Source organism: Petromyzon marinus (genome assembly GCF_048934315.1).
Source record: "Petromyzon marinus isolate PM22_M1 ecotype Great Lakes invasive population chromosome 75 unlocalized genomic scaffold, UKy_Petmar_22M1.pri1.0 chr75_unloc.4, whole genome shotgun sequence".
NCBI classification, from domain to species: Eukaryota; Metazoa; Chordata; class Hyperoartia; order Petromyzontiformes; family Petromyzontidae; genus Petromyzon; species Petromyzon marinus.
The window spans coordinates 238,072-261,358 of NW_027422616.1; the positions used below are offsets into that span (position 1 = coordinate 238,072).

Sequence of the window (23,287 nt, forward strand, 5' to 3'; positions counted from 1 at the left end):
ACTCAGCCAGTCGCTCACTCACTCAGCCAGTCGCTCACTCACCGGCTCGCTCACCAACTCACTCGCTCGCTCACTCAGTCGCTCTCTCACTCAGTCACTCGCTCACTCAGTCGCTCACTCACTCACTCACTCACTCGCCACTCCCACTCAGTCGCTCACTCACTCAGCCAGTCGCTCTCTCAGCCAGTCGGTCGCTCACTCAGTCGCTCACTCACTCAGTCGCTCACTCAGCCAGTCACTCACTCACTCAGCCAGTCGCTCACTCACTCAGCCAGTCGCTCACTCACCGGCTCGCTCACCAACTCACTCGCTCGCTCACTCAGTCGCTCTCTCACTCAGTCACTCGCTCACTCAGTCGCTCACTCACTCACTCACTCGCCACTCAGTCGCTCACTCACTCAGCCAGTCGCTCTCTCAGCCAGTCGGTCGCTCACTCAGTCGCTCACTCACTCAGTCGCTCACTCACTCAGCCAGTCGCTCACTCACCGGCTCGCTCACCAACTCGCTCGCTCACTCAGTTACTCACCACCACCTCCACAACACCACCACTACCACCCCCACCACTACCACCACTTCCCCCACCACCTCCACCACCCCCACCACCACCCTCACCACCACCACCACCGTCACCACCACCCTCACCACCACCTCCCCCACCACCACCACCACCTCCCCCACCACCACCACCACCCCCCACCACCACCCCCACCTCCACCACCACCACCACCACCCCCACCACCACCCCCACCACCACCCCCACCTCCACCACCACCACCCCCACCACCACCCCCACCACCACCCCCACCACCACCACCATCACCACCACCCCCACCTCCACCTCCACCACCACCACCCCCACCACCACCCCCACCACCACCCCCACCACCACCACCATCACCACCACCCCCACCTCCACCACCACCACCACCACCCTCACCACCACCATCACCACCAACCCTACCACCACTACCACCACCAACACCCTCACCACCACCCTCACCACCACCCCCACCACCCTCACCACCACCCTCACCACCACCACCACCACCACCCTCACCACCCTCACCACCACCACCACCACCACCACCCTCACCACCACCACCACCGTCACCACCACCCTCACCACCACCGTCACCACCACCCTCACCACCACCTCCACCACCACCACCACCACCCTCACCACCACCACCACCACCCTCACCACCACCACCACCACCCTCACCACCACCACCACCGTCACCCCCCACAGCAGGGCCCGTTACCCCTGCGTGACGACAATGGAGTGGTGCTGCTGGGGGACCGCGCCTCCAACTGCCGGGCCTACGCCAAGGCGCTGCACTACAAGGAGCTTGAGTTCCAGAAGGGCGCCACTCCCGCCATCCTGGAGGGCCTCATCAGGTGCGGGCGTCCGTCTCCTCCCCCCCCCCCCCCCCCCCCGTGTCTCCCCGTGTCTCTACGTGTCTCTACGAGTCTCCCCGTGTCTCGCCGTGTCTCCCCGTGTCTCCCCGTGTCTCGCCGTGTCTCCCCGTGTCTCCCCAATGTCTCCGCGAGTCTCGCCGTGTCTCTACGTGTCTCTACGAGTCTCGCCGTGTCTCCCCGTTGTCTCTACGAGTCTCCCCGTGTCTCGCCGTGTCTCTACGAGTCTCCCCGTGTCTCGCCGTGTCTCCACGAGTCTCGCCGTGTCTCTACGATTTTCTACGAGTCTCCCCGTATCTCGCCGTGTCTCCCCGTGTCTCAACGAGTCTCCCCGTGTCTCTACGAGTCTCCACGAGTCTCGCCGTGCCTCTACGAGTCTCCTCGTGTCTCTACGAGTCTCGCCGTGTCTCCCCGTGTCTCCCCGTGTCTCCCGTGTCTCCCCAATGTCTCCGCGAATCTCGCCGTGTCTCTACGAGTCTCGCCGTGTCTCTACGAGTCTCCCCGTGTCTCCCCGTGTCTCCCCGTGTCTCTACGAGTCTCCCCGTGTCTCCCCGTGTCTCCCCGTGTCTCTACGAGTCTCCCCGTGTCTCCCCGAGTCTCCCCGTGTCTCCACGAGTCTCGCCGTGCCTCTACGAGTCTCCTCGTGTCTCTACGAGTCTCGCCGTGTCTCCCCGTGTCTCCCCGTGTCTCCCCGTGTCTCCCCAATGTCTCCGCGAGTCTCGCCGTGTCTCTACGAGTCTCGCCGTGTCTCTACGAGTCTCGCCGTGTCTCCCCGTGTCTCCCCGTGTCTCCCCGTGTCTCCCCAATGTCTCCGCGAGTCTCGCCGTGTCTCTACGAGTCTCGCCGTGTCTCTACGAGTCTCCCCGTGTCTCCCCGTGTCTCCCCGTGTCTCTACGAGTCTCCACGAGTCTCGCCGTGCCTCTACGAGTCTCCTCGTGTCTCTACGAGTCTCGCCGTGTCTCCCCGTGTCTCCCCGTGTCTCCCCAATGTCTCCGCGAGTCTCGCCGTGTCTCTACGAGTCTCCCCGTGTCTCTACGAGTCTCTACGTGTCTCTACGAGTCTCTACGTGTCTCTAAGAGTCTCTACGTGTCTCCCCGTGTCTCGCCATGACTCCCCGTGTCTCCCCGTGTCTCCCCGTGTCTCTACGAGTCTCCGCGTGTCTCGCCGTGTCTCCCCGTGTCTCGCCGTGTCTCTACGTGTCTCTACGAGTCTCTACGAGTCTCCCCGTGTCTCGCCGTGTCTCTAAGAGTCTCTACGAGTCTCGCCGTATCTCTACGAGTCTCGCCGTGTCTCTACGAGTCTCGCCGTGTCTCTACGAGTCTCGCCGTGTCTCTACGAGTCTCCCCGTGTCTCCCCGTGTCTCGCCGTGTCTCCCCGTGTCTCTACGAGTCTCGCCGTGTCTCTACGAGTCTCGCCGTGTCTCCCCGTGTCTCGCTGTGTCTCCCCGTGTCTCTACGAGTCTCCCCGTGTCTTCCCGTGTCTCTACGTGTCTCTACGAGTCTCTGCGAGTCTCGCCGTGTCTCTACGATTCTCTACGAGTCTCGCCGTGTCTCTACGAGTCTTTACGAGTCTCGCCGTGTCTCCCCGTGTCTCGCCGTGTCTCTACGAGTCTCCCCATGTCTCCCCGTTTCTCGCCGTGTCTCCCCGTGTCTCTACGAGTCTCCCCGTGTCTCTACGAGTCTCCCCGTGTCTCGCCGTGTCTCCCCGTGTCTCTACGAGTCTCGCCGTGTCTCCCCGTGTCTCGCTGTGTCTCCCTGTGTCTCTACGAGTCTCCCCGTGTCTTCCCGTGTCTCTACGTGTCTCTACGAGTCTCCCCGTGTCTTCCCGTGTCTCTACGTGTCTCTACGTGTCTCTACGAGTCTCCCCGTGTCTTTACGAGTCTCGCCGTGTCTCTACGAGTCTCCACGAGTCTCGCCGTGTTTCTACGTGTCTCGTCGTGTCTCCCCGTGTCTCCACGATTCTCCCCGTGTGTCTCCGCGTCTCCGCGTCTCCCCGTGTCTCCCCATGTCTCTACGAGTCTCGCCGTGTCTCTACGTGTCTCGCCGTGTCTCACCGTGTCTCCACGAGTCTCGCCATGTCTCTACGTGTCTCCCCGTGTCTCTACGTGTCTCCCCGTGTCTCTACGTGTCTCTAAGAGTCTCTACGTGTCTCCCCGTGCCTCTACGAGTCTGCACGAGTCTCCACGAGTCTGGCCATGTCTCCTCGTGTCTCTACGAGTCTCCACGAGTCTGGCCATGTCTCCCCGTGTCTCACCGTGTCTCTACGAGTCTCGCCGTGTCTCTACGATTCTCCCCGTGTCTCCACGAGTCTCGCCATGTCTCTACGTGTCTCGCCGTGTCTCCCCGTGCCTCTACGAGTCTCCACGAGTCTCGCCATGTCTCCTCGTGTCTCTACGAGTCTCCATGTGCCTCCACGTGTCGCCCGGTGTCCTATGAGTTTCCATGATTCGCCCTGAGTCTCTGCTACACCCTGAGTCTCTACTACACCCTGAGTCTCTGCTACACCCTGAGTCTCTACTACACCCTGAGTCTCTACTACACCCTGAGTCTCCACTACACCTTGAGTCTCTACTACACCCTGAGTCTCTACTACACCCACAGTCTCTACTACACCCTGAGTCTCTACTACACCCACAGTCTCTACTACACCCTGAGTCTCTACTACACCCTGAGGCTACTACTACACCCTGAGTCTACTACACTCTGAGTCTCTACTACACCCTGAGTCTCTACACCCTGAGTCTCTACTACACCCTGAGTCTACTACACCCTGAGTCTCTACACCCTAAGGCTACTACTACACCCTGAGTCTCTACTACACCTTGAGGCTACTACTACACCCTGAGTCTCTACTACACCCTGAGGCTACTACTACTACTACACCCTGAGTCTCTACTACACCCTGAGTCTCTACTACACCCTGAGTCTCTACACCCTGAGTCTCCGCTACACCCTGAGGCTACTACTACACCCTGAGTCTCTGCTACACCCTGAGTCTCTACTACACCTCGAGTCTCTACTACACCATGAGGCTACTACTACACCCTGAGTCTCTGCTACACCCTGAGTCTCTGCTACACCCTGAGTCTCTGCTACACCCTGAGTCTCTACTACACCCTGAGGCTACTACTACTACACCCTGAGTCTCTACTACACCCTGAGTCTCTACACCCTGAGTCTCCGCTACACCCTGAGTCTCTACTACACCCTGAGGCTACTACTACACCCTGAGTCTCTACTACACCCTGAGTCTTCCGCTACACCCTGAGGCTACTTCTACACCCTGCGTCTCTACTACACCCTGAGTCTCTGCTACACCCTGAGGCTACTACTACACCCTGAGTCTCTACTACACCCTGAGGCTACTACTACACCCTGAGTCTACTACACCCTGAGGCTACTACTACACCCTGAGGCTACTACTACACCCTGAGGCTACTACACCCTGAGTCTCTGCTACACCCTGAGTCTCTACTACACCCTGAGGCTACTACTACACCCTGAGGCTACTACACCCTGAGGCTACTACTACACCCTGAGGCTACTACTACACCCTGAGTCTCTACTACACCTGAGGCTACTACTACTACACCCTGAGTCTCTACTACACCCTGAGGCTACTACTACACCCTGAGGCTACTACTACACCCTGAGTCTCTACTACACCCTGAGGCTACTACACCCTGAGGCTACTACTACACCCTGAGTCTCTACTACACCTTGAGGCTACTACTACACCCTGAGGCTACTACTACTACACCCTGAGTCTACTACACCCTGAGGCTACTTCTACTACACCCTGAGTCTACTACACCCTGAGTCTACTAGACCCTGAGTCTACTAGACCCTCAGTCTACTACACCCTGAGTCTACTACACCCTGAGTCTCTACACCCTGAGTCTACTACACCCTGAGTCTCTACACCCTGAGTCTACTACACCCTGAGTCTCTACACCCTGAGTCTCTACACCCTGAGTCTCTACTACACCCTGAGTCTCTACTACACCCTGAGTCTCTACTACACCCTGAGTCTACTACACCCTGAGTCTACTAGACCCTGAGTCTACTAGACCCTGAGTCTACTAGACCCTGAGTCTACTAGACCCTGAGTCTACTACACCCTGAGTCTACTAGACCCTGAGTCTACTAGACCCTAATTCTACTAGACCCTGAGTCTACTACACCCTGAGTCTCTACTACACCCTGAGTCTCTACTACACCCTGAGGCTACTACACCCTGAGTCTCTACTACACCCTGAGTCTCTACTAGACCCTGAGTCTACTACACCCTGAGTCTCTACACCCTGAGTCTACTACTACTACACCCTGAGTCTACTACACCCTGAGTCTACTACACCCTGAGTCTCTACACCCTGAGTCTACTACACCTTGAGTCTACTACACCCTGAGTCTACTACTACTACACCCTGAGTCTACTACACTCTGAGTCTCCTACACCCTGAGGCTACTTCTACTACACCCTGAGGCTGCTACTACACCCTGAGTCTACTGCTACTACACCCTGAGTCTCTACACCCTGAGGCTACTTCTACTACACCCTGAGGCTGCTACTACACCCTGAGGCTACTGCTACTAGACCCTGAGGCTGCTGCTAGTAGACCCCTCTGACACGGTGCCTGTTTGCCCCGGGTTGTCCGTGTCACAGTATCAACAACAAGCTGCAGCAGCCAGAGGCAGCTGCTGGCGTCCTGGAGTACGCCATGAAGCATCACGGGGGCGAGCTGGTGGGTGGGTGGGTGGGTGTGTGGGTGGGGTGGGTGGAGTGGGTGTGGGTGGATGTGTGGGTGGAGTGGGTGGGTGGGTGGGTGGGTGGGTGTGGGTGGAGTGGGTGTGTGGGTGGGGTGTGTGTGGGTGGAGTGGGTGTGTGGGTGGGTGGGTGTGTGGGTGGGTGGGTGTGTGGGTGTGTGTGTGTGTGGGTGGGTGTGTGTGTGGGTGGAGTGGATGTGTGGGTGGGGTGTGTGTGGGTGGAGTGGATGTGTGGGTGGGTGTGTGTGGGTGGAGTGGGTGTGTGGGTGGGTGGGTGTGTGGGTGGGTGGGTGTGTGGGTGGAGTGGGTGTGTGGGTGGTGTGTGTGTGTGGGTGGGTGTGTGTGTGGGTGGGTGTGTGTGGGTGGAGTGGATGGGTGGGTGGGTGTGGGTGGGTGGAGTGGATGTGTGGGTGGGTGGGTGTGTGGGTGGGTGTGTGTGGGTGGAGTGGATGGGTGGGTGGGTGTGGGTCGGTGGAGTGGATGTGTGGGTGGGTGTGTGTGGGTGGAGTGGGTGTGTGGGTGGGTGTGTGTGGGTGGAGTGGGTGGATGTGTGGGTGGGTGTGTGTGGGTGGGGTTACATATTTAAGTCGTGGTTTCGTGGTAATCAATTGAAGGTGGAGGGGTTGCCAGCCGCTCACACCCGTCCAGAGCCCCCGTTTTAGCCCCTGTGGTGGACACAGACGCCGTGAGGGGCGGAGCCAATCGGAATTGGCTCCTCCCCCCCCCACAGCATTGTCCACGACAGAGTTGCCCGTCCGGCACCGCGAGGAGGTAGGGGGTTGTTTTGGCCTCAAGGTGCACATGGCCTGGCACAAGAGTCGTGGCGACGTCACCGCCACTTTGTGGCGAATGGCGGTTGTTGTTGTTGTGTGGGTGGGGTGTGTGTGTGTGGGGTGGGGTGGGTGGGGTGGGTGTGTGGGTGTGGGTGGGTGGGGTGGGTGTGTGGGTGGGTGTGTGTGGGTGGGTGGGTGTGTGGGTGTGTGTGGGTGGGTGTGTGTGGGTGGGTGGGTGGGGTGGGTCTCTGGGTGTGTGGGTGCATAGGTGTGTGTGGGTGGGGTGGGTGTGTGGATGGGTGGGTGTGTGGGTGGGGTGGGTGTGTGTGGGTGGGGTGGGTGTGGTTGGTGGGTGTGTGGGTGGGTGTGTGTGTGTGTGGGTGTGTGGGTGGGTGTGTGGGTGGGTGGGTGTGTGGGTGGGTGTGTGGGTGGGTGGGTTTGTGGGTGGGGTGGGTGTGTGGGTGGTTATGTGGGTGTGTCAGTGGGTGTATCGGTTGGTGGGTGTGTGTGTGGGTGTGTGTATGGGGGTGTGTGTGGGTAATGTGATGGGCAGGCGGGATAATTGGGTGGGTTCGGCTGAGTAGTAAGCGGGTGTCCGAGTGATTTGCTCACTAAGAGGGTGAGTGAATTAGTGAGCCCCTCATCCCACTCAACCACACACCCAACCACTCACCCACTCACCCACCCACACACACCCACACACCCACCCACACACACCCACACACCCACTCACACACTCACCCACACACCCACACACCCACTCACCCACTCACCCACCCATACACACCCACCCACACACACCCACTCACACACCCACCCACTCACCCACCCACTCATCCACACACCCACCCACTCACCCACCCACTCACCCACCCACTCATCCACACACCCACCCACTCACCCACCCACTCACCCACTCACCCACCCACTCACCCACCCACTCACCCACCCACTCACACACCCACTCACCCACCCACTCACCCACCCACTCACCCACCCACACACCCACCCACACACCCACTCACCCACACACTCACCCACACACCCACCCACACACCCACCCACACACCCACCCACACACCCACCCACCCACACACCCACACACCCACACACCCACCCACACACCCATCCACCCACCCACACACCCAGCCACACACCCACTCACCCACCCACACACCCCCTCTCTCACCCACCCACACACCCCCTCTCTCACCCACCCACACACCCCATCTCTCACCCACCCACACACCCCCTCTCTCACCCACCCACACACCCACTCACCCACCCACTCACTCACCCACCCACACACCCACTCACCCACTCACTCACCCACACACCCCCTCTCTCACTCACCCACTCACCCACTCACCCACCCACCCACTCACCCACCCACCCACCCACTCACCCACCCACTCACCCACCCACCCACCCACCCACCAACCCACCCACCACAGGAGATCCAGGGCACGTGGTATGAGAAGCTGCATGAGTGGGAGGATGCGCTGGTGGCCTACGACCGCAAGGGGGAGGCCGCTCAGGACGACCCGGAGCACATGCTGGGTCGCATGCGCTGCCTGGAGGCCCTGGGCGAGTGGTGAGAGACACCGTCACTACCCTGTGTCTCTGTGGTGTCTCTGGTGTCTCTGTGGTGTCTCTGTGTCTCTGTGTCTCTGTTGTGTCTCTGTGGTGTCTCTGTGTTGTCTCTGTGTCTCTGTGGTGTCTCTGTGGTGTCTCTGTGTCTCTGTGTGTTGGCTGGGTCGCATGCGCTGCCTGGAGGCCCTGGGCGAGTGGTGAGAGACACCGTCACTACCCTGTGTCTCTGTGGTGTCTCTGTGGTGTCTCTGTGGTGTCTCTGTGGTGTCTCTGTGTTGTCTCTGTGGTGTCTCTGTGTCTCTGTGTGTTGGCTGGGTCGCATGCGCTGCCTGGAGGCCCTGGGCGAGTGGTGAGAGACACCGTCACTACCCTGTGTCTCTGTGGTGTCTCTGTGGTGTCTCTGTAGTGTCTCTGTGTCTCTGTGGTGTCTCTGTGTCTCTGTGTGTTGGCTGGGTCGCATGCGCTGCCTGGAGGCCCTCGGGGAGTGGTGAGAGACACCGTCACTACCCTGTGTCTCTGTGTCTCTGTGGTGTCTCTGTGTCTCTGTGTTGTCTCTGTGGTGTCTCTGTGTTGTCTCTGTGTCTCTGCGGTGTCTCTGTGTCTCTGTGTGTTGGCTGGGTCGCATGCGCTGTCTGGAGGCCCTGGGCGAGTGGTGAGAGACACCGTCACTACCCTGTGTCTCTGTGGTGTCTCTGTGGTGTCTCTGTGGTGTCTCTGTGTCTCTGTGTGTTGGCTGGGTCGCATGCGCTGTCTGGAGGCCCTCGGGGAGTGGTGAGAGACACCGTCACTACCCTGTGTCTCTGTGTTGTCTCTGTGTCTCTGTGTTGTCTCTGTGTTGTCTCTGTGTCTCTGCGGTGTCTCTGTGTCTCTGTGTGTTGGCTGGGTCGCATGCGCTGCCTGGAGGCCCTGAAGGGAGTGGTGAGAGACACCGTCACTACCCTGTGTCTCTGTGTTGTCTCTGTGTCTCTGTGGTGTCTCTGTGTTGTCTCTGTGTCTCTGCGGTGTCTCTGTGTCTCTGTGTGTTGGCTGGGTCGCATGCGCTGCCTGGAGGCCCTGAAGGGAGTGGTGAGAGACACCGTCACTACCCTGTGTCTCTGTGGTGTCTCTGTGGTGTCTCTGTGTCTCTGTGGTGTCTCTGTGGTGTCTCTGTGTTGTCTCTGTGTCTCTGCGGTGTCTCTGTGTCTCTGTGGTGTCTCTGCGGTGTCTCTGTGTCTCTGTGTTGTCTCTGTGTCTCTGTGGTGTCTCTGTGGTGTCTCTGTGTTGTCTCTGTGTCTCTGCAGTGTCTCTGTGTCTCTGTGTTGTCTCTGCGGTGTCTCTGTGTCTCTGTGTGTTGGCTGGGTCGCATGCGCTGCCTGGAGGCCCTCGGGGAGTGGTGAGAGACACCGTCACTACCCTGTGTCTCTGTGGTGTCTCTGTGTCTCTGTGTTGTCTCTGTGTCTCTGTGGTGTCTCTGTGTTGTCTCTGTGTCTCTGTGTGTTGGCTGGGTCGCATGCGCTGCCTGGAGGCCCTGGGCGAGTGGTGAGAGACACCGTCACTACCCTGTGTCTCTGTGGTGTCTCTGTGGTGTCTCTGTAGTGTCTCTGTGTCTCTGTGTCTCTGTGTTGTCTCTGTGTTGTCTCTGTGTTGTCTCTGTGTTGTCTCTGTGGTGTCTCTGTGGTGTCTCTGTGGTGTCTCTGTGTTGTCTCTGTGTTGTCTCTGTGGTGTCTCTGTGGTGTCTCTGTGGTGTCTCTGTAGTGTCTCTGTGTCTCTGTGTGTTGGCTGGGTCGCATGCGCTGCCTGGAGGCCCTGGGGGAGTGGTGAGAGACACCGTCACTACCCTGTGTCTCTGTGGTGTCTCTGTGGTGTCTCTGTGTCTCTGTGGTGTCTCTGTGTTGTCTCTGTGGTGTCTCTGTGTCTCTGTGTTGTCTCTGCGGTGTCTCTGTGTCTCTGTGTGTTGGCTGGGTCGCATGCGCTGCCTGGAGGCCCTGGGGGAGTGGTGAGAGACACCGTCACTACCCTGTGTCTCTGTGGTGTCTCTGCGGTGTCTCTGTGTCTCTGTGTTGTGTCTGTGTCTCTGTGGTATCTCTGTGTCTCTGTGTTGTCTCTGTGTCTCTGTGGTGTCTCTGCGGTGTCTCTGTGTCTCTGTGTTGTCTCTGTGTCTCTGTGGTGTCTCTGTGGTGTCTCTGTGTTGTCTCTGTGTCTCTGCGGTGTCTCTGTGTCTCTGTGTTGTCTCTGCGGTGTCTCTGTGTCTCTGTGTGTTGGCTGGGTCGCATGCGCTGTCTGGAGGCCCTGGGGGAGTGGTGAGAGACACCGTCACTACCCTGTGTCTCTGTGGTGTCTCTGTGTTGTCTCTGTGGTGTCTCTGTGTTGTCTCTGTGTCTCTGTGGTGTCTCTGTATCTCTGCGGTGTCTCTGTGTATCTGTGGTGTATCTGTGGTGTCTCTGCGGTGTCTCTGTGTCTCTGTGTGTTGGCTGGGTCGCATGCGCTGCCTGGAGGCCCTGAAGGGAGTGGTGAGAGACACCGTCACTACCCTGTGTCTCTGTGGTGTCTCTGTGTCTCTGTGGTGTCTCTGTGTCTCTGTGGTGTCTCTGTAGTGTCTCTGTGTTGTGTCTGTGTCTCTGTGGTGTCTCTGTGTCTCTGTGTTGTCTCTGTGTCTCTGTGGTGTCTCTGTGGTGTCTCTGTAGTGTCTCTGTGTTGTCTCTGTGTCTCTGTGTGTTGGCTGGGTCGCATGCGCTGCCTGGAGGCCCTCGGGGAGTGGTGAGAGACACCGTCACGTCTCTGTGTTGTCTCTGTGTTGTCTCTGTGTCTCTGTGTTGTCTCTGTGTCTCTGTGTTGTCTCTGTGTCTCTGTGTTGTCTCTGTGTTGTCTCTGTGTCTCTGTGTGTTGGCTGGGTCGCATGCGCTGCCTGGAGGCCCTGGGGGAGTGGTGAGAGACACCGTCACTACCCTGTGTCTCTGTGGTGTCTCTGTGTTGTCTCTGTGTCTCTGTGTTGTCTCTGTGTCTATGTGGTGTCTCTGTGTCTCTATTGTGTCTCTGTGTGTTGGCTGGGTCGCATGCGCTGCCTGGAGGCCCTGGGCGAGTGGTGAGAGACACCGTCACTACCCTGTGTCTCTGTGGTGTCTCTGTGTTGTCTCTGTGGTGTCTCTGTGGTGTCTCTGTGTCTCTGTGGTGTCTCTGTGGTGTCTCTGTGTTGTCTCTGTGGTGTCTCTGTGGTGTCTCTGTGGTGTCTCTGTGTTGTCTCTGTGTCTCTGCGGTGTCTCTGTGTCTCTGTGTGTTGGCTGGGTCGCATGCGCTGCCTGGAGGCCCTCGGGGAGTGGTGAGAGACACCGTCACTACCCTGTGTCTCTGTGGTGTCTCTGTGGTGTCTCTGTGGTGTCTCTGTGGTGTCTCTGTGGTGTCTCTGTGTTGTCTCTGTGGTGTCTCTGTGGTGTCTCTGTGTTTCTCTCTGTGGTGTCTCTGTGGTGTCTCTGTGGTGTCTCTGTGGTGTCTCTGTGTCTCTGTGTGTTGGCTGGGTCGCATGCGCTGCCTGGAGGCCCTGGGGGAGTGGTGAGAGACACCGTCACTACCCTGTGTCTCTGTGGTGTCTCTGTGGTGTCTCTGTGGTGTCTCTGTGGTGTCTCTGTGGTGTCTCTGTGTTGTCTCTGTGTCTCTGTGGTGTCTCTGTGTTGTCTCTGTGTCTCTGTGTTGTGTCTGTGTCTCTGTGGTGTCTCTGTGTTGTCTCTGTGTCTCTGTGTGTTGGCTGGGTCGCATGCGCTGCCTGGAGGCCCTGGGGGAGTGGTGAGAGACACCGTCACTACCCTGTGTCTCTGTGGTGTCTCTGTAGTGTCTCTGTGGTGTCTCTGTGGTGTCTCTGTGGTGTCTCTGTGGTGTCTCTGTGGTGTCTCTGTGGTCTCTCTGTGTCTCTGTAGTGTCTCTGTGTTGTCTCTGTGGTGTCTCTGTGGTGTCTCTGTGTCTCTGTGGTGTCTCTGTAGTGTCTCTGTGGTGTCTCTGTGGTGTCTCTGTGGTGTCTCTGTGTCTCTGTGGTGTCTCTGTGGTGTCTCTGTGGTGACTCTGTGGTGTCTCTGTGGTGTCTCTGTGGTGTCTCTGTGGTGTCTCTGTGTCCCTGCGGTGTCTCTGTGTTGTCTCTGTGGTGTCTCTGTGTCTCTGTGTGTTGGCTGGGTCGCATGCACTGCCTGGAGGCCCTGGGGGAGTGGTGAGAGACACCGTCACTACCCTGTGTCTCTGTGGTGTCTCTGTGTTGTCTCTGTGTCTCTGTGTTGTCTCTGTGTCTATGTGGTGTCTCTGCGGTGTCTCTGTGTCTCTGTGTGTTGGCTGGGTCACATGCGCTGCCTGGAGGCCCTGGGGGAGTGGTGAGAGACACCGTCACTACCCTGTGTCTCTGTGGTGTCTCTGTCTCTCTGTGTCTCTGTGTCTCTGTGGTGTCTCTGTGTGTGTCTCTGTGGTGTCTCTGTGGTGTCTCTGTGTTGTCTCTGTGTTGTCTCTGTGGTGTCTCTGTGGTGTCTCTGTGGTGTCTCTGTGTCTCTGTGGTGTCTCTGTGTTGTCTCTGTGTCTCTGTGGTGTCTCTCTGTCTCTGTGGTGTCTCTGTGTCTCTGTGGTGTCTCTGTGGTGTCTCTGTGGTGACTCTGTGGTGTCTCTGTGGTGTCTCTGTGGTGTCTCTGTGTGTGTCTCTGTGTCTCTGTGGTGTCTCTGTGTGTGTCTCTGTTGTGTCTCTGTGGTGTCTCTGTTGTGTCTCTGTGGTGTCTCTGTGTGTGTCTCTGTGTCTCTGTGGTGTCTCTGCGGTGTCTCTGCGGTGTCTCTGTGGTGTCTCTGTGTTGTCTCTGCGGTGTCTCTGTGGTGTCTCTGCGGTGTCTCTGCGGTGTCTCTGAGTGTGTCTCTGCGGTGTCTCTGTGTCTCTGTGTTGTCTCTGCGGTGTCTCTGTGTCTCTGTGTTGTCTCTGCGGTGTCTCTGTGTTGTCTCTGCGGTGTCTCTGTGTCTCTGTGGTGTCTCTGTGGTGTCTCTGTGTGTCTCTGAGTGTGTCTCTGTGGTGTCTCTGTGGTGTCTCTGTAGTGTCTCTGAATCTGCGGTGTCTCTGTGGTGTCTCTGCGGTGTCTCTGTGGTGTCTCTGTGGTGTCTCTGTGGTGTATCTGTGTCTCTGTGCTGTCTCTGTGTCTCTGTGGTGTCTCTGTGTCTCTGTGGTGTCTCTGTGTCTCTGTGTTGTCTCTGTTGTGTCTCTGTGTCTCTGTGGTGTCTCTGTGGTGTCTCTGTGTCTCTGTGGTGTCTCTGGTGTCTCTGCGGTGTCTCTGTGGTGTCTCTGTTGTGTCTCTGTTGTGTCTCTGTGTTGTCTCTGTGTTGTCTCTGCGGTGTGTCTGCGGTGTCTCTGTGGTGTCTCTGTGTCTCTGTGGTGTCTCTGTGGTGTCTCTGTGTCTCTGTGGTGTCTCTGTGGTGTCTCTGCGGTGTCTCTGCGGTGTCTCTGCGGTGTCTATATTGTGTCTCTGTTGTCTCTGTGTCTCTGTGGTGTCTCTGCGGTGTTTCTGCGGTGTCTCTGTGGTGTCTCTGTGGTGTCTCTGCGGTGTCTCTGTGGTGTCTCTGGTGTCTCTGCGGTGTCTCTGTGGTGTCTCTGTTGTGTCTCTGTTGTGTCTCTGTGTTGTCTCTGTGTTGTCTCTGCGGTGTGTCTGCGGTGTCTCTGTGGTGTCTCTGTGTCTCTGTGGTGTCTCTGTGGTGTCTCTGCGGTGTCTCTGCGGTGTCTCTGCGGTGTCTATATTGTGTCTCTGTTGTCTCTGTGTCTCTGTGGTGTCTCTGCGGTGTTTCTGCGGTGTCTCTGTGGTGTCTCTGTGGTGTCTCTGCGGTGTCTCTGTGGTGTCTCTGTTGTGTCTCTGTGTTGTCTCTGTGTTGTCTCTGTGTCTCTGTGGTGTCTCTGTGTCTCTGTGGTGTCTCTGTATCTCTGTGGTGTCTCTGTGGTGTCTCTGTGGTGTCTCTGTGGTGTCTCTGTGTCTCTGCGGTGTCTCTGTGGTGTCTCTGTGTCTCTGTGGTGTCTCTGCGGTGTCTCTGTGTCTCTGTGGTGTCTCTGTGGTGTCTCTGCGGTGTCTCTGCGGTGTCTCTGCGGTGTCTCTGTGTCTCTGCGGTGTCTCTTTGGTGTCTCTGTGTTGTCTTTGTGGTGTCTCTGTGGTGTCTCTGCGGTGTCTCTGCGGTGTCTCTGTGTCTCTGTGTTGTCTCTGTGGTGTCTCTGTGTTGTCTCTGTGTCTCTGTGGTGTCTCTGTGTTGTCTCTGTGGTGTCTCTGTGTTGTCTTTGTGGTGTCTCTGTGGTGTCTCTGTGGTGTCTCTGTGGTGTCTCTGTGGTGTCTGTGTCTCTGTGGTGTCTCTGTGTCTTTGTGGTGTCTTTGTGTCTCTGTGTTGTCTCTGTTGTGTCTCTGTGTCTCTGTGGTGTCTCTGCGGTGTCTCTTTGGTGTCTCTGTGTCTCTGTGGTGTCTCTGCGGTGTCTCTGTGTCTCTGTGGTGTCTCTGTGGTGTCTCTGTGGTGTCTCTGTGTCTCTGCGGTGTCTCTGTGTCTCTGTGGTGTCTCTGTGTCTCTGTTGTGTCTCTGCGGTGTCTCTGCGGTGTCTCTGCGGTGTCTCTGTGGTGTCTCTGCGGTGTCTCTGCGGTGTCTCTGTGTTGTCTCTGTGTCTCTCTGGTGTCTCTGTGTTGTCTCTGTGTCTCTGTGGTGTCTCTGTGTTGTCTCTGTGTTGTCTCTGTGTCTCTGTGTTGTCTCTGTGTTGTCTCTGTGGTGTCTCTGTGGTGTCTCTGCGGTGTCTCTGTGTGTCTCTGTGATGATGATGTTGTTTGTGCTGCTAATGATGATGAAGTTGCTGCTGCTGATGATGCTGCTGATGATGATGCTGCTGAAGATGATGATGTTGATGATGGTGGTGGTGATGATGATGTTGATGATGGTGGTGATGATGATGATGTTGATGATGGTGGTGATGATGATGTTGATGATGGTGATGATGTTGCTGCTGCTGCTGTTGATGCTGCTGATGTTGTTGCTGCTGCTGCTGTTGATGCTGCTGATGATGATGTTGATGATGGTGGTGATGATGATGTTGATGATGGTGATGATGTTGCTGCTGCTGCTGATGTTGCTGCTGCTGATGTTGTTGCTGCTGCTGCTGTTGATGCTGATGATGTTGTTGCTGCTGCTGCTGCTGCTGTTGATGCTGATGATGATGCTGCTGCTGCTGCTGATGATGTTGCTGCTGCTGATGTTGTTGCTGCTGCTGCTGTTGATGCTGATGATGATGATGCTGCTGCTGCTGATGATGTTGCTGCTGCTGATGTTGTTGCTGCTGCTGCTGTTGATGCTGATGATGTTGTTGCTGCTGCTGCTGCTGCTGTTGATGCTGATGATGATGCTGCTGCTGCTGATGATGTTGCTGCTGCTGATGTTGTTGCTGCTGCTGCTGTTGATGCTGATGATGATGATGCTGCTGCTGCTGATGATGTTGCTGCTGCTGATGTTGTTGCTGCTGCTGCTGTTGATGCTGATGATGATGATGCTGCTGCTGCTGATGATGTTGCTGCTGCTGATGTTGTTGCTGCTGCTGCTGTTGATGCTGATGATGATGTTGTTGCTGCTGCTGCTGCTGATGATGGTGGTGGTGGTGGTGGCGGTGCAGGGGACAGCTGCACCAGATCTGCTGTGACAAGTGGACCCTGGTCAGTGAGGAGACCCAGGCCAAGATGGCCCGCATGGCCGCCGCCGCAGCCTGGGGCCTAGGTACAGCACTCACTCACCACTCACTCACCACACACTCACCACTCACTCACCACTCACTCACCACTTACTCACCACTCACCACTCACTCACCACTCACTCACCACTTACTCACTCACTCACCACTCACTCACTCACCACTCACTCACTCACCACTCACCACTCACTCACTCACTCACCACTCACTCACCACTCACTCACTCACTCACCACTCACTCACCACTCACTCACCACTCACTCACCACTCACTCACCACTCACCACTCACTCACCACTCACTCACCACTCACCACTCACTCACCACTCACCACTCACTCACCACTCACTCACCACTCACCACTCACTCACCACTCACCACTCACCCACTCACTCACTCACCACTCACTCACCACTTACTCACCACTCACTCACCACTCACCACTCACTCACCACTCACTCACCACTCACCACTCACTCACCACTCACTCACCACTTACTCACTCACTCACCACTCACTCACTCACCACTCACTCACTCACCACTCACCACTCACCACTCACTCACCACTCACTCACTCACTCACCACTCACTCACTCACTCACCACTCACTCACCACTCACTCACCACTCACCACTCACTCACCACTCACCACTCACTCACCACTCACTCACCACTCACCACTCACTCACCACTCACTCACCACTCACCACTCACTCACCACTCACCACTCACCCACTCACTCACTCACTCACCACTCACTCACCACTTACTCACCACTCACTCACCACTCACCACTCACTCACCACTCACCACTCACTCACCACTCACTCACTCACACACTCACCACTCACTCACCACTCACCACTCACTCACCACTCACTCACTCACACACTCACCACTCACTCACCACTCACCACTCACTCACCACTCACCACTCACCACTCACTCACCACTCACCACTCACTCACCACTCACCACTCACTCACCACTCACTCACCACTCACTCACTCACCACTCACTCACCACTCACTCACCACTCACCACTCACTCACCACTCACCACTCACTCACCACTCACTCACCACTCACTCACCACTCACTCACTCACCACTCACTCACCACTCACTCACTCACTCACCACTCACTCACCACTCACTCACTCACCACTTACTCACCACTCACTCACCACTCACTCACCACTCACTCACTCACTCACCACTCACTCACCACTCACTCACCACTCACTCACTCACCACTCACTCACCACTCACTCACCACTCACTCACCACTTACTCACCACTCACTCACCACTCACCACTCACTCACCACTCACTCACTCACCACTCACTCACTCACTCACCCACTCACTCACACACTCACCACTCACTCACTCACTACTCACCACTCACTACTCACTCACCACTCACTCACCACTCACTCACCACTCACCACTCACTCACCACTCACTCACCACTCACCACTCACTACTCACTCACCACTCACTCACCACTCACTCACCACTCACTCACCACTCACTCACCACTCACTCACCACTCACTCACCACTCACTCACTCACCACTCACTCACCACACACTCACCACTCACTCACTCACCACTCACTCACCACTCACTCACCACTCACTCACTCACTCACCACTCACTCACCACTCACTCACTCACACACTCACTCACCACTCACTCACTCACTCACCACTCACCACTCACTCACTCACCACTCACTCACTCACTCACCACTCACCACTCACTCACCACTCACTCACCACTCATACCCACTCACTCACCCACTCACCACTCACTCACTCACTCACCCACTCACTCACTCACCACTCACTCACTCACCCACTCACTCACTCACTCACCACTCACTCACCACTCACTCACCACTCACCACTCACTCACCACACACCACTCACTCACCACTCACTCACCACTCACTCACCACACTCACTCACTCACCACTCACTCACCACTCACTCACCACTCACTCACCACTCACTCACTCACACACTCACTCACTCACCACTCACTCACCACTCACTCACTCACCACTCACTCACTCACCACTCACCACTCACTCACCACTCACTCACCACTCACTCACTCACCACTCACCACTCACTCACCACTCACTCACCACTCACTCACCACTCACTCACTCACTCACCACTCACTCACTCACCACTCACTCACTCACTCACCACTCACCACTCACTCACCACTCACCACTCACTCACCACTCACTCACCACTCACTCACCACTCACCACTCACTCACTCACTCACCCACTCACTCACCACTCACTCACTCACCCACTCACTCACTCACTCACCACTCACTCACCACTCACTCACCACTCACCACTCACTCACCACACACCACTCACTCATCACTCACTCACCACTCACTCACTCACTCACCACTCACTCACCACTCACTCACCACTCACTCACCACTCACTCACTCACTCACCACTCACTCACCACTCACTCACCACTCACTCACTCACCACTCACCACTCACTCACCACTCACTCACCACTCACTCACCACACACTCACCACTCACTCACTCACTCACCACTCACTCACCACTCACTCACCACTCACTCACTCACTCACCACTCACTCACCACTCACTCACCACTCACTCACTCACCACTCACTCACCACTCACTCACCACTCACTCACTCACTCACCACTTACTCACCACTCACTCACCACTCACCACTCACTCACCACACACTCACCACTCACTCACCACTCACCACTCACTCACTCACTCACCACTCACTCACTCACTCACCACTCACTCACCACTCACTCACCACTCACTCACTCACTCACCACTTACTCACCACTCACTCACCATCCACCACTCACTCACCACTCACTCACCACTCACTCACTCACTCACCACTCACTCACCACTCACTCACCACTCACTCACTCACTCACCACTCACTCACTCACTCACCACTCACTCACCACTCACCACTCGCTCACCACTCACTCACCACTCACTCACTCACCACTCACTCACTCACCCACTCACCACTCACTCACCACTCACTCACTCACCACTCACTCACCACTCACTCACCACTCACTCACCACTCACTCACTCACCACTCACTCACCACTCACTCACCACTCACCACTCACCACACACTCACTCACCACTCACTCACTCATCACTCACCACTCACTCACTCACCACTCAGCCACTCACTCACCACTCACCACTCACCACTCACTCACCACTCACTCACCACTCACTCACCACTCACCACTCACTCACTCACCTACACACTCACTCACTCACTCACCACTCACCACTCACTCACTCACCACTCACTCACCACTCACTCACTCACTCACCACTCACTCACCACTCACTCACTCACTCACCACTCACTCACCACTCACTCACTCACTCACCACTCACTCACCACTCACTCACTCACTCACCACTCACTCACTCACACACTCACTCACTCACTTACACACTCACCACTCACTCACTCACTCACCACTCACTCACTCACCACTCACTCACTCACCACTCACTCACCACTCACTCACTCACTCACCACTCACTCACTCACCACTCACCACTCACTCACCACTCACCACTCACTCACTCACCACTCACCACTCACTCACCACTCACTCACCACTCACTCACCACTCACTCACTCACCACTCACTCACCACTCACTCACCACTCACTCACCACTCACTCACTCACTCACCACTCACTCACCACTCACTCACCACTCACTCACCACTCACCACTCACTCACCACTCACCACTCACTCACCACTCACTCACTCACCACTCACTCACCACTCACTCACTCACCACTCACTCACTCACCACTCACTCACCACTCACTCACTCACTCACCACTCACTCACTTACTCACCCACTCACTCACTCACCACTCACTCACCACTCACCACTCACTCACTCACCACTCACTCACCACTCACTCACTCACTCACCACTCACCACTCACTCACTCACCACTCACTCACTCACTCACCACTCACCACTCACTCACCACTCACCACTCACTCACCACTCACTCACCACTCACTCACCACTCACCACTCACTCACTCACTCACCCACTCACTCACCACTCACTCACTCACCCACTCACTCACTCACTCACCACTCACTCACCACTCACTCACCACTCACTCACCACTCACCACTCACTCACTCACCACTCACTCACTCACCACTCACCACTCACTCACCACTCACTCACCACTCACTCACTCACCACTCACCACTCACTCACCACTCACTCACCACTCACTCACCACTCACTCACTCACCACTCACCACTCACTCACTCACCACTCACTCACTCACTCACCACTCACCACTCACCACTCACTCACCACTCACCACTCACTCACCACTCACTCACCACTCACTCACCACTCACCACTCACTCACTCACTCACCCACTCACTCACCACTCACTCACTCACCCACTCACTCACTCACTCACCACTCACTCACCACTCACTCACCACTCACTCACCACTCACCACTCACTCACCACACACCACTCACTCATCACTCACTCACCACTCACTCACTCACTCACCACTCACTCACCACTCACTCACCACTCACTCACCACTCACTCACTCACTCACCACTCACTCACCACTCACTCACTCACCACTCACTCACCACTCACTCACCACTCACTCACCACACACTCACCACTCACTCACTCACTCACCACTCACTCACCACTCACTCACCACTCACTCACTCACTCACCACTCACTCACCACTCACTCACCACTCACTCACTCACCACTCACTCACCACTCACTCACCACTCACTCACTCACTCACCACTTACTCACCACTCACTCACCACTCACCACTCACTCACCACACACTCACCACTCACTCACCACTCACCACTCACTCACTCACTCACCACTCACTCACTCACTCACCACTCACTCACCACTCACTCACCACTCACTCACCACTCACTCACTCACTCACCACTTACTCACCACTCACTCACCATCCACCACTCACTCACCACTCACTCACCACTCACTCACTCACTCACCACTCACTCACCACTCACTCACCACTCACTCACTCACTCACCACTCACTCACTCACTCACCACTCACTCACCACTCACCACTCGCTCACCACTCACTCACCACTCACTCACTCACCACTCACTCACTCACCCACTCACCACTCACTCACCACTCACTCACTCACCACTCACTCACCACTCACTCACCACTCACTCACCACTCACTCACTCACCACTCACTCACCACTCACTCACCACTCACCACTCACCACACACTCACTCACCACTCACTCACTCATCACTCACCACTCACTCACTCACCACTCAGCCACTCACTCACCACTCACCACTCACCACTCACTCACCACTCACTCACCACTCACTCACCACTCACCACTCACTCACTCACCTACACACTCACTCACTCACTCACCACTCACCACTCACTCACTCACCACTCACTCACCACTCACTCACTCACTCACCACTCACTCACCACTCACTCACTCACTCACCACTCACTCACCACTCACTCACTCACTCACCACTCACTCACCACTCACTCACTCACTCACCACTCACTCACTTACACACTCACCACTCACTCACTCACTCACCACTCACTCACTCACCACTCACTCACTCAGCACTCACTCACCACTCACTCACTCACTCACCACTCACTCACTCACCACTCACCACTCACTCACCACTCACCACTCACTCACTCACCACTCACCACTCACTCACCACTCACTCACCACTCACTCACCACTCACTCACTCACCACTCACTCACCACTCACTCACCACTCACTCACTCACTCACCACTCACTCACCACTCACTCACCACTCACTCACCACTCACCACTCACTCACCACTCACCACTCACTCACCACTCACTCACTCACCACTCACTCACCACTCACTCACTCACCACTCACTCACTCACCACTCACTCACCACTCACTCACTCACTCACCACTCACTCACTTACTCACCCACTCACTCACTCACCACTCACTCACCACTCACTCACTCACTCACCACTCACTCACTCACCACTCACTCACCACTCACTCACTCACTCACCCACCACCCTAGCTCACGCATCTCTCACCATCCACTCACCCACTCACTACACCACTCACTCACTCACCACTCTCACCACTCACTCACTCACTCACACCACTCTCACTCACTCACCTCACTCACTCACTCACACCACTCACCACACACACACTCTCCACACACTCACCACTCACCACCTCACTCACCAATCACTCACTCACTCACTCACTCACTCACACACACACTCACCCACTCACTCACTCACCACTCACTCACTCACTCACCACTCACACACTCACCACACACTCACCACTCACCACTCACTCCTCACTCACCACACACTCACTCACTCACTCACCACACACTCACTCACTCACACACACACTCACTCACCCACTCACTCACTCACCACTCACTCACTCACTCACCACACACTCACTTTACTCACTCACCCACCCACCCACTCACTCACACACTCACTCACTCACCACTCACCACTCACTCACTCACTCACCACACACTCACTCACTCACTCACACACACTCACTCACTCACCACTCACTCACTCACCACTCACTCACCACCACTCACTTCTCTCACTCACCCACCCACACACTCACTCACCACCCACACACTCACTCATTCACTCACCCACTCACTCACCACTCACTCACCTCACCACTTACTCACTCACTCACCCACTCACTTACTCACACACTCACACACTCACTCACTCACTTCCTCACTCACTCACTCACCCACTCACTCACCCACTCACTCACACACTCACTCACTCACTCACCACTCACTCACCACCTCACCTCACTCACCCACTCACTCACTCACTCACCACTCACTCACTCACTCACC

The 23,287-nt window shown here is 56.4% G+C and overlaps 1 protein-coding gene across 1 annotated transcript in view; it reads left to right on the forward strand.

Annotated features, from left to right (window-relative positions):
* The window catches only part of LOC116937995 (serine/threonine-protein kinase mTOR), a 221,813-nt gene that overhangs the window by 92,716 nt on the left and 105,810 nt on the right, over window positions 1–23,287 (forward strand). Inside the window, 4 exon segments of the mRNA XM_076058486.1 lie at window positions 1,253–1,398; window positions 6,082–6,160; window positions 8,410–8,549; window positions 16,158–16,258. Coding sequence (XP_075914601.1) covers window positions 1,253–1,398; window positions 6,082–6,160; window positions 8,410–8,549; window positions 16,158–16,258 — 466 coding nt within the window.